Below are 12,750 nucleotides of genomic sequence, written 5' to 3' on the forward strand. Positions count from 1 at the left end.
AACATCCCCACAGCAGGATGCTGCCACCACCATAATGATGTTCTCGGGGTGATGAGAGGTGTTAGGTTTGCGCCAGTCATAGCGTTTTTCTTGATGGCCAAAAAGCAAAATGTTTGTCTAATCTGACCAGAGTACCTTCTTCCATATGTTTGGGGAGTCTCCCACATGCCTTTTAGTGAACACCAAACGTGTTTGCTTATGTTTGTTTTTAAGCAATGGCTTTTTTTCTGGCCACTCTTCCGTAAAGCCCAGCTCTGTGGAGTGTGCAGCTTAAAGTGGTCCCATAGACAGATCTCCGCTGTGGATCTTTGCAGCTCCTTCGGGGTTATCTTTGGTCTCTGTTGCCTCTCTGATTAATGCCCTCCTTGCCTGGTCCATGAGTTTTGGTGGGCGGCCCTCTCTTGGCAGGTTTGTTGTGGTGCCATATTCTTTCAATTTTTTAATAATGGATTTTTTGGTGCTCCGTGGGATGTTCAAAGTTTTGGATATTTTTTTATAACCCAACCCTGATCTGTACTTCTCCAGAACTTTGTCCCTGACCTGTTTGGAGAGCTCCTTGGTCTTCATGGTCCCCCTTGCTTAGTGGTGTTGCAGATTCTGGGGCCTTTCGGAACAGGTGTATATATACTGAGATCATGTGACACTTAGATTGCATACAGGACATTATTTAACTAATTATGTGACTTCTGAAGGTAATTGGTTGCACCAGAACTTATTTATGGGCTTCATAGCAAAGGGGGTTTTTAGAATTATTTTTTTAGAATTTTTGAAACAAGTTATGTTTTAAATTTCATTTGACCAATTTGGACTATTTTGTGTCTGTCCATTACATGAAATCCAAATAAAAATACATTTAAATTACAGGTTTTAATACAGCAAAATAGGAACAATGCCAAGGGGGATGAATACTTTTACTAATTTTCTCTGTAAGCCTATAGGACTCTGGACTGATAATAGAGATAGACAGCCACAGACAAATCATCAGCCTTGGGTACACTACCTGAATGGTTGGAAGCTAAATAAAGACAACTGGATTTATATCCTGGTGCGTCACAACCAATGACATTCCCACAGCATGTGATCACGTTGTGTTATCTAAGATCTGACACCATAAAATATATTTTTCACAGCCTTTTATAAGCCACTGAACTATTACATCCTTACCCAGTAAAGGCATGTTCTGTATGTACAGCATGCAGGGCACAGTATCTCCTCATTTGTTCAAGGGAGCAAATGGAACAGCTGTCTGCAACATGGAAACAAAGGGACTGGCGCCTATAATAGGACATTGTTCTGAGTGTGTGTGTGTACATGCCTCCTCACATGCCCACTCAATCTGTTTGGTTGCTAGACAGCTTTATTGAGCGCAGGGGCCGGGTGGCTGGACTCTACTGGGCTCGGTGGGGCTGCCAGCAGTACAGGGCTTGGGGAGGCAGGGGCAGCTGCTCTGTAAGTGTTGCACTGTGGCGCATCTGTGGTAACGCAGCCAGCATTTCATTACAGAGCTGTCTGCCAGCCTCATCCGGACCAGTCAGCCTGGCTCATCCACACACACAGCGGATGCAGGGGGGTGATGGTGGAGATGCACAAGGAAGTTTATTGTTTTTTGGAGCAAATTGAATAACAACAGATACAGACAGTATTTTCAGATCTGAATGAGAAATTCAGCTGGAGGACAAATTAGGGTTGAGTTATCATGATGCGAGGAGTTCTAGTTTTTGTTTGTAATAGATAGGGTATATAGTCATGGACCAAAATGTATAATTTAACTCTTGGATGTCGACCAATGAAATATCATTTTGTTGGTCTGTTTTGCAGGTAGTGAAGGTTGCCGGGAGCAACATCTCCCACAAGCTTTGTCTGTCCAGCGTGAAGCCGTCTGACGAGGGCACATACGAGTGCCGCGTGATCGACTTCAGCGACACCGACAGCAACGCCCGCCACCACAAGGTGAGGGCCTACCTGCAGGTGGAGTCAGAGAGAAACCAGAACCCGAAGCTGCGCCACCATGGAGAAAACGTTCAACCCCAGGACACCAAGGGACTGGCGAGCAGCAGGCACCAGCCGGAGCATGGCAAGCACTCGCCAGCAGCCCACCACAGCCACCACAAACCAACAAGCACTGGCAAGGAGCTGAGGAAGAGGTCTGCGGAGACTGGCAGCGCTACTGACTGTACTGACAGCTGTCCTCTACACCTCACAGCTCACCCATAGCCTCCTCTGCCTGTTTGGTCTGACCTCAGCCCCACACCCCGGGTGGGTAGTTCCAGTCCCGGAGGGCCGCAGCGCTATGTACCCAGACCTCTGATTCATCCCAGCTGATTGCTCACCCACCCCTACCACTGCTCCAGACACAAAGGGACTATATCTCAGTGCCACCTCAGTCCTATATCTCTGACCTCTGCCCTCACACTGTCCCATCAAAAACATCCCAAGTCCTCTCCCAGGCCAAACTCTCTCCCACCCCTTCTCTTTACCACAACCCTCTAGATCAGGGGTGGGCAACTTTGATGGGGATGGGGGCCACAAAAAATCTGAACTCATCCTGAGTGGCCCACAGTGTGCGCACCCACATCCATACCCACACATGCAGTCAGAGCCGGCCCGTGTTTTTCACCCTAAGCTACATTTTGTTGGGGGGCCCCCCACCCTGCGAGCAAAACATTTTAGCATCCCCCACTTTTAACAATGGAGAGAATTTTTGGTTTGTTTTAGTTACTTTCCTGCAATTTTACTTATTTAGCCATGGGGTGGAGACATATTAGCCGTGTTTAAGCTAATTTCCTGCAATTCTACACATTGTGTTCTGACTTATGTCATGTTAATGTATCTGAGTGAGAGTGACAAAAAAAATAATTGATGGTGGGGCCATGATTACTATGTTTAGATTGCTGGCTAGACTCATAAACTAATCTAAAAATGTGTAGCTAATTGAGTGAGTTTCAGTGACTGACATAAGATAAAGACGGCTGATGCACAACCTAACTCTCAACAGTCAATTCCCCCAAATGAGTTCCTATTTATTTCAATACATTGTTTTGGGTTTGATCTGCCAGTTGCCCATCCCTGCTCTAGATTGTCTACACTGTACATGTTACTGTATATAATGATAAAGAGTGCATGTTTAACATGTTTTCTTACTAACTTTTTCAATCATCTAAGAGGACGTATAAGCTGGAAGGGTTACTTGTTGCTTTATTCATTTGGGTTTGTTTTCTGAGCAGTTCATTCGCTGTTTCTCCATGGTAAATCCAGATTTCCATCCAACCAGAGCTGGATGGAAACCAATGTTTATAAAGTAAAACCTGTTCATTGTGTTTTGTGCTTTCCCAACAGATAATGTGGCTGTGAGAAAGACCTGATGGATAATGGAATTGTTTCTTGCTCTAACCTTTGCTTTGATGTTTTGTAAGAAATCATTGTAAAAATGTTGTACATTTTAGAATGTCTTCTAGGATGTTGGTCTCGCACTAAATTTATGCCTTCATCAAATTAAATAAAGTGTACATGAACCTATCTATTGTGACTTGAATGTGATCAGCCTTCAGAATATATTTAATAATTCAGTACCTGTAATATGTAAGCCCTTGAGACGATGATAGATCGAAAATGTTTGTATTACATTCCTGAAAAGTCGACGTCTGACCTTGCTATCATTCATATGTGAACACACACTGATTTGTATTATTAAAATTCAGAATACTCCATCACAGTTACCTCATAAGGCAGTCGCACATTCTCTCGCCAGTCTCCTTCCTCACGCCCATGTAGCCTGAGCAACAATCAACACATTCGGTCTTACAGTATGTCATTTTCTCACCAGTCTCCTTCCTCACGCCCATGTATCCTGAGCAACAATCAACACATTCGGTCTTACAGTATGTCATTTTCTCAGAACTGTATTATCTATCCATTGGTGTGCCAAGCAGTGCCTGCCTAATCAGTCAAGCCATGCTTGTGTCAGATGATTTGATGATTAACAGAATAAAAAGCCTGGTTTTGGGGATAGCGCATTATCCTATCCCTGGCTGTGTTTTTATGGGCTGCCAGACAGGCCCTCCATGGTTGATGAGTAATGACGCTATTTTCAGCAGGATAAATAGCAAAGTACGGAGGAGATAAAGTGCTCCCTCGCCAACGCAAAACACGTGGCAACCCTGTTCCCATTTCCCCGGCACGCACATTCATTATGATGTCACAGAGATTCTTCCAGACCCCTCAGTCTAAACAAGACTTGACAAACAAGCCCGGGCTGTAACCTACACTTGAACCCTCAGGGGAGTTCAAGTTGTATTCAAAATCATGCTACAACTTTCAATCAGGCATTTGTGCAGCAAGTAGCAGATCTATTCTGTGTGAATCAATGGGAGGTTTGTGTGGAATGACCATGACGTCTGGTTATTAGAGGAATGGAACCAAGATGTGAATTTGAAGCTGGAATGGAAGGAAAAATGAAAGCTCTGTCATTCTACTTATGGTGGAAAAGGTCAAAATTGACATTGATTGCTATATCTACTTGTATAAAAGGCTAAGCAGTTACAATGAAGGTCAGGCATTAAAAAAAAATCTATTATAATAAAGACTATTAATTACTACTTTAACATTCAAAATACTGGCCTTTAGTCCATCCCTTGTGAGCACATTGGAATATGTACACCTTTACCCAACACACCACTTGCACAGAATCAGCACTTAACATGTGTTTCAAAGTCACTGTTAAACTATAGGATGTTGAAAAGAGGTTGGGGAAGACTAGGACACGCTGTGCTGTGCTGTGGCTGTCGTCAGTGTAGTGTTCCTTCCTCCGCCTGGGGACAGTCGGGTGGATGACTGGGGAACTGTTTATTGGTGCAGATCACTGGATCTCTATTGCTGCTGGCTGTGTGTCCAGAGGTAACCCAAAATCCTCCCAAGAGTTTCAGGATGTTGTCTGTGTACTCGGTCTTCTTAAGGCCCATCCCACTCAGCTCCACAGGCTGCAGGTCAGGGTGGGGTGTAGGAGCAGGGATAGTAGAGAACGTTCAGAGTCAATCAAAAGGCATCAGGGTCCACCTCAAATCAGGTGCCGGAAGACACGGCACAGAATAGCACATTGATACATTTAACTGAATAAAATTATAATAGAAAGCTGATAATAAGGTCATAAACTGAACCACAATGTATGATGTATTAAAATACACGACCAAAAGTATGTTGACACCTGCTCATCGAACATCTCATTCCAAAATCATGGGAATTAATATGGAGTTGGTCCCCACGTTGCTTCTATAACAGCCTCCACTCTTCTGGGAAGGCTTCCCACTAGATATTGGAACATTTGCGGGGACTTGCTTCCATTCAGCCGCAAAAAGCCACACAGAATCATATAGAATATCATTGTATGCTGTAGCGTTAAGATTTCCCTTCACTGGAACTAAGGGGCCTAGCCGAACCATGAAAAATAGCCCCAGACCATTATTCCTCCTCCACCAAACTTTACAGTTGGCACTACGCATTGGGGCAGGTAGTGTTCTCCTGGCATCCGCCATAAGATTTGTCCTTCGGCCTGCCAGATGGTGAAGTGTGATTCATCACTCCAGAGAACGCTATTTCACTGCTCCAGAGTCCAATGGCAGTGAGCTTTACACCACTCAGGCCAATGCTTGGCATTGCGCATGGTGATCTTAGACTTGTGTGCGGCTGCTAGGTCATGGAAACCCATTTCATGAAGCTTCCGATGAACAGTTCTTGTGCTGACATTGCTTCAAGAGGCAGTTTGGAATTCTGCATTGAGTGTTGCAACCCGAGGACAGATGATTTTTACACGCTAGGCACTTCAGCACTCCTGTTCTGTGACCTTGTGTGGCTGAGCCGTTGTTGCTCCAATATGTTTCTACTTCACAATAACAGCACTTACAGTTGACTGGGGAAGCTCTAGCTGGGCATACATTTGACAAACTGACTTGTTGGAAAGATGGCATCCTATGAAAGTCACTGTGCCCTTCAATAAGGCCATTCTACTGCCAATGTTTGTCTATGGAGATTGCATGGCTGTGTGCTCAACTTTATACACCTGTCAGCATTTGATGACTTGACATAGTCAAATCCACACATTTGAGGGTGTGTCCACATATTTTTGTATATATAGTGTATGACAAGGCCTTGTAATATATTGTACTTCTAGATGTATTATTGCTTTACACGTATACCTGAGACATGTCTCTTGCAGTTTGGGTGGCTGTCTGCAGCCGAGGTAGGGCAGGCAGGCTTCCGTTACAGCATCCAGGTCTGAGTCCCCTGGAAATACAACACTTAAATCAGAAGGAAAACCGAGGGAAAGAAAGAAGGAAAACAAAACAGGGGGGGGGGAATGGAGTGTGTTGAGGAGAAACTGCTGAAATCCCCTGGGAATTTCACAGCAGCCTGTCTCCATCCCTAGATTTCACACATCCACTCCCCCCTCTCAGTACCTTTCATAGTCATGGCAACTTCATCACTTTGTAGTAGTAGCCCCCCCCACCCCACAGACACATATTCCCTAAGCTCCTAACTGGGCCACCATTCAAACATCATTTCAAAATAAGTATTATCGCATCTTCCTCAAGGTCTTTAGCAACGCTTTGCTTATTTGGCAATTCAACCCACATGGTTGAAAAACAAGCCTGAATACATTGGTGCATATTTCAAAAGGTAAATGGGATTATTTCAGCATTAATTTGATCCTGTATCCCTATCCCTTCTGTCTCGTGTGGAAACAGGAGGGAAACACAGTGAAATACTGAGGGAGAGTCCAGCCCAGGAGTTTCTCTATGGGGTAAATAAAGCTAAAAGCATATCACATTAGGAGAATATCTTTCTCTGTGGCCTGGCTAGTAATTGCCTTTCTGGAGACGTTTCAGCGGTGAGGTGGAGCCGATGTTTACCAGTGTGTTCTTGTACTGCTTCTGCAGCCTCTGTCTCTCGATGTCTCAACTTCAGCCTACCCAGCTGTATTCCTCTGGGGCTGATGAGGAAATAGGCAGCATCTTCAAGCACCAAGGAAGACCATGTATCGACTCAGCTAGTTGAAGTGTATCCAAACCGATCTACTGTTGAAAACCAGTGGGTATCATGGTGGCTCTGCCTTGTGTGTGTCTCCATTTCCCTTGACTAAGGCAGCAGCGATGTCTTTTTCACTTAGGAGCTCTGTTGGGGACATTTACATGCACATACACCATTCAATGCAGTCTATCGGACACACACTTTGTAATTCAAAAACAGTTCAAGATTGACACCTAGTGGCCAAAAAGCTAAACTCAGCAGAAAAATTGTTCCTGAAAAAGAGACATTTCTCTCTTTCAAAGATAATTCGTAAAAATCCAAATAACGTCACAGCTCTTCATTGTAAAGGGTTTAAACACTGTCTCCCATGCTTGTTCAATGAACCATAAACAATTAATGAACATGCACCTGTGGAACGGTGGGTAAGACACCAACAGCTTACAGATGGTAGGCAATTAAGGTCAGTTATGAAAACTTAGGACACTAAAGAGGCCTTTCTACTGACTCTGAAAAACACCAAAAGAAAGATGACCAGGGTCCCTGCTCATCTGTGTGAATGTGCCTTAGGCATGCTGCAAGGTGGCATGAGGACTGCAGATGTGGCCAGGGCAATAAATTGCAATGTCTGTACTGTGAGACGCCTAAGATAGCGCTACAGGGAGACAGGACGGACAGCTGATCATCCTCACATTGGCAGACCACGTGTAACAACACCTGCATAGGATCGGTACATCACACCTGCGGGACAGGTACAGGATGGCAACAACAACTGCCTGAGTTACACCAGGAACACACAATCCTTCCATCAGTGCTCAGACTGTCCCCAATAGACTGAGAGAGGCTGGACAAAGGGCTTGTAGGCCAATTGTAAGGCAGGTCCTCACCAGACACCAACAAGGTTGTCTATGGGCACAAACCCACCGTCGCTGAACCAGACAGGACTGGAAAAAGGTGCTCTTCACTGACGAGTTGCGGTTTTGTCTCACCAGGGGTGATGGTCGGATTCGCGTTTATCGTCGAAGGAATGAGCGTTACACCGAGGCCTGTACTCTGGAGCAGGATTGATTTGGAGGTGGAGGGTCCGTCATGGTCTGGGGCGGCATGTCACAGCATCGTCGGACTGAGCTTGGTGTCATTGCAGGCAATATCAACGCTGTGCGTTACAAGGAAGACATCCTCCTCCCTCATGTGGTACCCTTCCTGCAGGCTCATCCTGACATTACCCTCCAGCATGACAATGCCACCAGCCATACTGCTCGTTCTGTGCGTGATTTTCTGCAAGGCAGGAATGTCAGTGTTCTGCCATGGTCAGCAAAGAGCCCGGATCTCAATCCCATTGAGCACGTCTGGGACCTGTTGGATCGGAAGGTGAGGGCTAGGGCCATTCCCCACAGAAATGTCCAGGAACTTGCAGGTGCCTTGGTGGAAGAGTGGGGTAACATCTCACAGCAAGAACTGGCAAATCTGGTGCAGTCCATGAGGAGATGCACTGCAGTACTTAAAGCAGCTGGTGGCCACACCAGATACTGTTACTTTTGATTTTGACCCCCCTTTGATCAGGGACACATTATTCAATTTCTGTTAGTCACATGTTTGTGGAACTTGTTCAGTTTATGTCTCAGTTGTTAAATCTTGTTATGTTCATAAAAATATTTACACATGTTAAGTTTGCTGAAAATAAACACAGTTGACAGTGAGATTATGTTTATTTTTTTGCTGAGTTAAAATAGTTTTAACATTCACAATACAATTATGAAAAAAAGAGCTGGGTATGACCCAAAATAAAGAAGTGAGAGTGTGTTGGTGACCTCTGGACACACAGGTGTCATCAATTATTAAACTATATAAACAATCATGAAATTATAATTATTCCACTGAGTTAAATAGTAGTGTACTAGTAGCCAGAGTGGTGGAAGTAGTGAGATACCCTGAAGGCTTGGAGGGCAACTAACGGATCATCAGCAGTGAGTCGGAGCAGGAGGTCAGGCCAGCAGCGGTGAGCTATGGGGAGCAGTTCATTCTCCTTCTCAATCAGCACACAGACACACAGCTCCAGCACATCCACGACCTGCAATACACACAAGGGGTCAGCTCTACAGAGCCTGGGACATGGGGACCAACTGCTCTGGTGTCACTAAACACACAGCAACATGTGGTGGCAAAACTAGTTGCATTTTCAGTTTTCAAGCTCCTTATGTTTGAGTGCTAAACATTCTACAACTGTATGTTGAGGCTGAGTCGGTGGTCGGTGGGCAGGTGGTCGGTGGGCAGGTGAATGCAGCGTTCCATGGCTTCTTTGGCGATGTGGGCTGGGAGTTCAGCTTTCACATCAGGACCATCAATGTCTTCTTCAAAATCCACCGGAGGTGGGATCACTGAAATAATAACCACAGAACACTTCAATGCAGTGCAAGGAACGTAGCGAGTCATAACACTGATGGATTCTGATTTCTGTAGAACAGCTTTCAATAGACATTTGTGAAACACGACTTGAACTGGGAGAAGTACACCACACAAAATCTGCCGATCCCTAAAAAGCTGTGCATTGACTTGGGACCCAGCTGTGAGGAAAACAGCATGAGTGAAACTTATTCAGGTCTGACATGGCACAGTAGTACTAAGAAGCTTCACCAAGCATAGCATTAATGTTGTGCATCAGTGTGACAAATGATCTCCCAGGGGAATAGTGTGGCAGCCAGAAAGAGAGAGCCCCAACTAACCTGGGTGCTCTGTGCACTGCTCTACCAGATCTTTCTGTTTGTGGTAGTCCAGGAGAAACCGGTGCACATTCAGCTGGTCCTGCTCACACCACGCCTTCTTGGTTCCTTTATTCTCACTGGTTCCCCCAACACTAGAGAGGAACCATCTCTCTGTGGTTGAAAAGAAACATTATTAAGATTGTGTTACTTAGGCTGTGTTATAGCTAAAGGCTGTCATTTTCTGTCCTGTATTTCAATTTCCTCTGAGTTCTCCTATTAAAAAGTATTGCATAACATGGTGATAACAATGTTATAAACTAGGGAAAACATTTACGTGGATATGGAAACTTCACCTAGAGCCTTCATAAGTGAGTGCAGCACAGTGCAGAACAGAGGGGACATCTTGTCGTAACTCATGTCCAGAGCCAGAAACACATCCTGGACGATGTCCCCCACCAGAGGCAGCAGGCTGGGGTTGGAGTGGCTAAACATGACGGTGAGGACCCTGGGGGTGGACGCCCAGCCTCTGGAGGTTCAGAGACACATTGTTCAGCAGGTAGCCAGAGTTCTCATTGATCAGATCCTTCAGGGAGGAGTATCCACAGGCCTGGTTAATGTCCCACATGGCATTCAGTGCTGCCTGGCTGATCAACAGAGTCTCATCCCCGGCCTTCTCCAGAACCGGGTATAGTGATGTCATCAGAATTAGATGGAAGTCCATCCCCAAGGCCTGGGTGAAGCCGCCTATTCCTTCCAACTGGATGCATATCTGCCAGATGCTGCTGTTCAGCTCGTGGATTGTGGAGCTCTTGTGGACTACTAGGACCAACTGGAGGGGATTCCTTTTCCCTTCAACCCCATTAGAAATGGAGAGGAGACTAGACTGACTTAGCTGCTCATGTGCCCCTCTGTCAGACTCCTCACTAATAAGGGTTGACTGGTGCCAGTGGCTCAGGCTGGTTTACTCCTCTATGATGGAATCCAATGCTGCTTGTCCGTGCCCCCTGCCACCCCGATGCTCGCTGTCCCTGTGACCATCTCATTCATCACCATGGCAGCCTGCTTCCTGTAGACCGACGACTCCTTGTACAGATCCATAAAGTGATCCCCTAGGAGATACACATTTCCATAGTAACCTAACATCCTGCATATATCCTTGTGAATGGAGAAGATCCTTTGGTCTCTGAAGTAGAGGAAATGTTTCTTCTGAGCATGTGCCCCGTGGGGCCATGTCTCCATGGTAACCAAAGAGTTCCTCTCCTCCACGATGCGGACATCCATCACGTTCAACTCCAACACCTGTATCAGGACCTTGGACACCCGCTGGTGGTCTGAGAATTTGACCATGTCAAGCCTCACTCTCCAGTGCTGATGAGCTGAGGTGCAGGATATTATTTAAAAAATTAACAGTAAGGCTAGCCTCCCAGGGGTGTTTCTCACCCAGTCCCGAGTCCTCTGCACTACTAGCTCCCCTACTCTCCCCAGCTCCCAGGGCTGTATCTTCCCAGCCCTGTTGTTCTGTAGCTGGCCGTCAGCCATCACCAGTCCCACTGTCTTGAACCACACCTTTATTGCCCTAACAATAACAGCATGTCCATGCCTAATATTCCCAGTGATCACATGGCTCACAGCGATCCAAGGTAAGAAAGAAGCCACGGTGTTGCCTAGGATATGCCTCTCTTACTGACCCACTGACACATGGTCCAGAGAACAGTCACACTGGAGGGTCAGGGCCTGCAGGCATTTCAGTGCAGCGAGGGACTTCTCCTGCTCTCCCAGGGCAAGCAGCAGAGAGATAGCGGCCACAAGGCCAGGCAGCATGGCGGGCTCAAACAGCTTGAAGACCACGTCACGGTAGGCTGCATGCAGCAGAGCATCCATGTACCACAGTACTGCAGCTTTCAGCACTTATGAGACGGGTGCTGGCTTCCTTGGGTCCATGGGGGAGCAAAGGCAGAAGCTCAGAAAGGAGATCCCTCAGCTTCTCCCAGCTCCGTACACAGGTGTTCTCCAGGACGTAGCCCATGGCCTCGGCCACAGCCTGGACCAAGCCATCCCGCTTGGGGCCAGGGTTTTTGAGGGCGAAGCAGAGAGCGAAAAGGACATGGAACCCTGCAGCAGCTGCAGGACTATCATTTGCATGCCTCAGCTGTGTGCTCCACATTGCCCACCGTGGGCTCACGAGCCAGAAGCACACAGGCTGGAAGGAGGTAAGCAAAAGCAAGCTTTGGGTCGTCAATCAGAAAAGTAAGATATTAGAATCATAGCTACCATTGACTCTTTAGGAAAGTAGTAGGATGCTGTTCAGCAGTATGCCTGCTCAATGCACTCTAGCAAATTAATTTTATCAGGATAATAGCTTAGAGGTATATCTTTGTTACCTAAAACGTTCATTTTATAAGTCAAATTTGGTCTGTTGCTAATCACCCAAAGCAGAACTTTGCCTGACCACCCTTGCTAAAGCTAGTTACCATCATTGTTAAAGCTAGTTAGCCAGATATACAGTATCGAGCTATCCTAGTTAGCTAATGGAATGCTTAAATGACAAAGCTAGAACAACCTAACAAAGTAAGATTCAAGATTCAAATAAGCTTACCTTTGCTAGTATATATTTAGTGACGGACATCTGAGACGAACTCATTTCGAGATACAGCACTGAAACTAAATGAAGACAGGCTAGCTGTCCTAGCCACTGATGGTCCCTGCTGTCCGTCACACAAGCATCACTATTCCTGTAGTACGTCACTATTCTGCGACGCATACAGTTGTGTATGCTTCCCATGCTTGTTAGCGAGCTTTGGTGCACTTCATACTTTAAAAGAAAGATACTGCAACGGTTTTCAGATCAAAGTTCACTTCGCCCAGGTAGCTAAGCGAGTAGCCTGAGATACTCTTTGGCTACGCTAACTTACTAACAGTAAGGTAGCTAGCGCAACATTTTTGCTGATGATACTGTACTTGTCTTTTTTTAAATATTTTTTTTATTTCACATGTATTTAACCAGGTAGGCCAGTTGAGAACAAGTTCTCAT

At 45.8% G+C, this 12,750-nt stretch overlaps 1 protein-coding gene, 1 long non-coding RNA gene and 1 pseudogene across 2 annotated transcripts in view; 1 reads left to right on the top strand and 2 right to left on the bottom strand.

Moving 5' to 3' along the window:
• LOC115132278 (V-set and transmembrane domain-containing protein 2-like protein) overlaps positions 1–3,495 on the top strand; it is a 40,653-nt gene extending 37,158 nt beyond the window's left edge. Inside the window, exon 4 of the mRNA XM_029664745.2 lies at positions 1,819–3,495. Coding sequence (XP_029520605.1) covers positions 1,819–2,214 — 396 coding nt within the window. The 3' untranslated portion in view covers positions 2,215–3,495. The remainder of the gene's footprint in view (positions 1–1,818) is intronic.
• LOC115132279 (uncharacterized) lies at positions 2,625–6,276 on the bottom strand. The gene is made up of 2 exons (XR_003864053.2): positions 6,189–6,276; positions 2,625–4,976 (listed from the first exon to the last, which is right to left on the bottom strand). It is a non-coding gene; the product is annotated as an uncharacterized LOC115132279 (long non-coding RNA).
• Positions 6,277–8,707: 2,431 nt separating this feature from the next.
• Positions 8,708–12,501, bottom strand: LOC115132620 (TELO2-interacting protein 1 homolog; annotated as a pseudogene).
• Positions 12,502–12,750: the final 249 nt, after the last annotated feature.

This window comes from Oncorhynchus nerka, linkage group LG7 (genome assembly GCF_034236695.1).
Source record: "Oncorhynchus nerka isolate Pitt River linkage group LG7, Oner_Uvic_2.0, whole genome shotgun sequence".
Lineage (NCBI taxonomy): Eukaryota > Metazoa > Chordata > Actinopteri > Salmoniformes > Salmonidae > Oncorhynchus > Oncorhynchus nerka.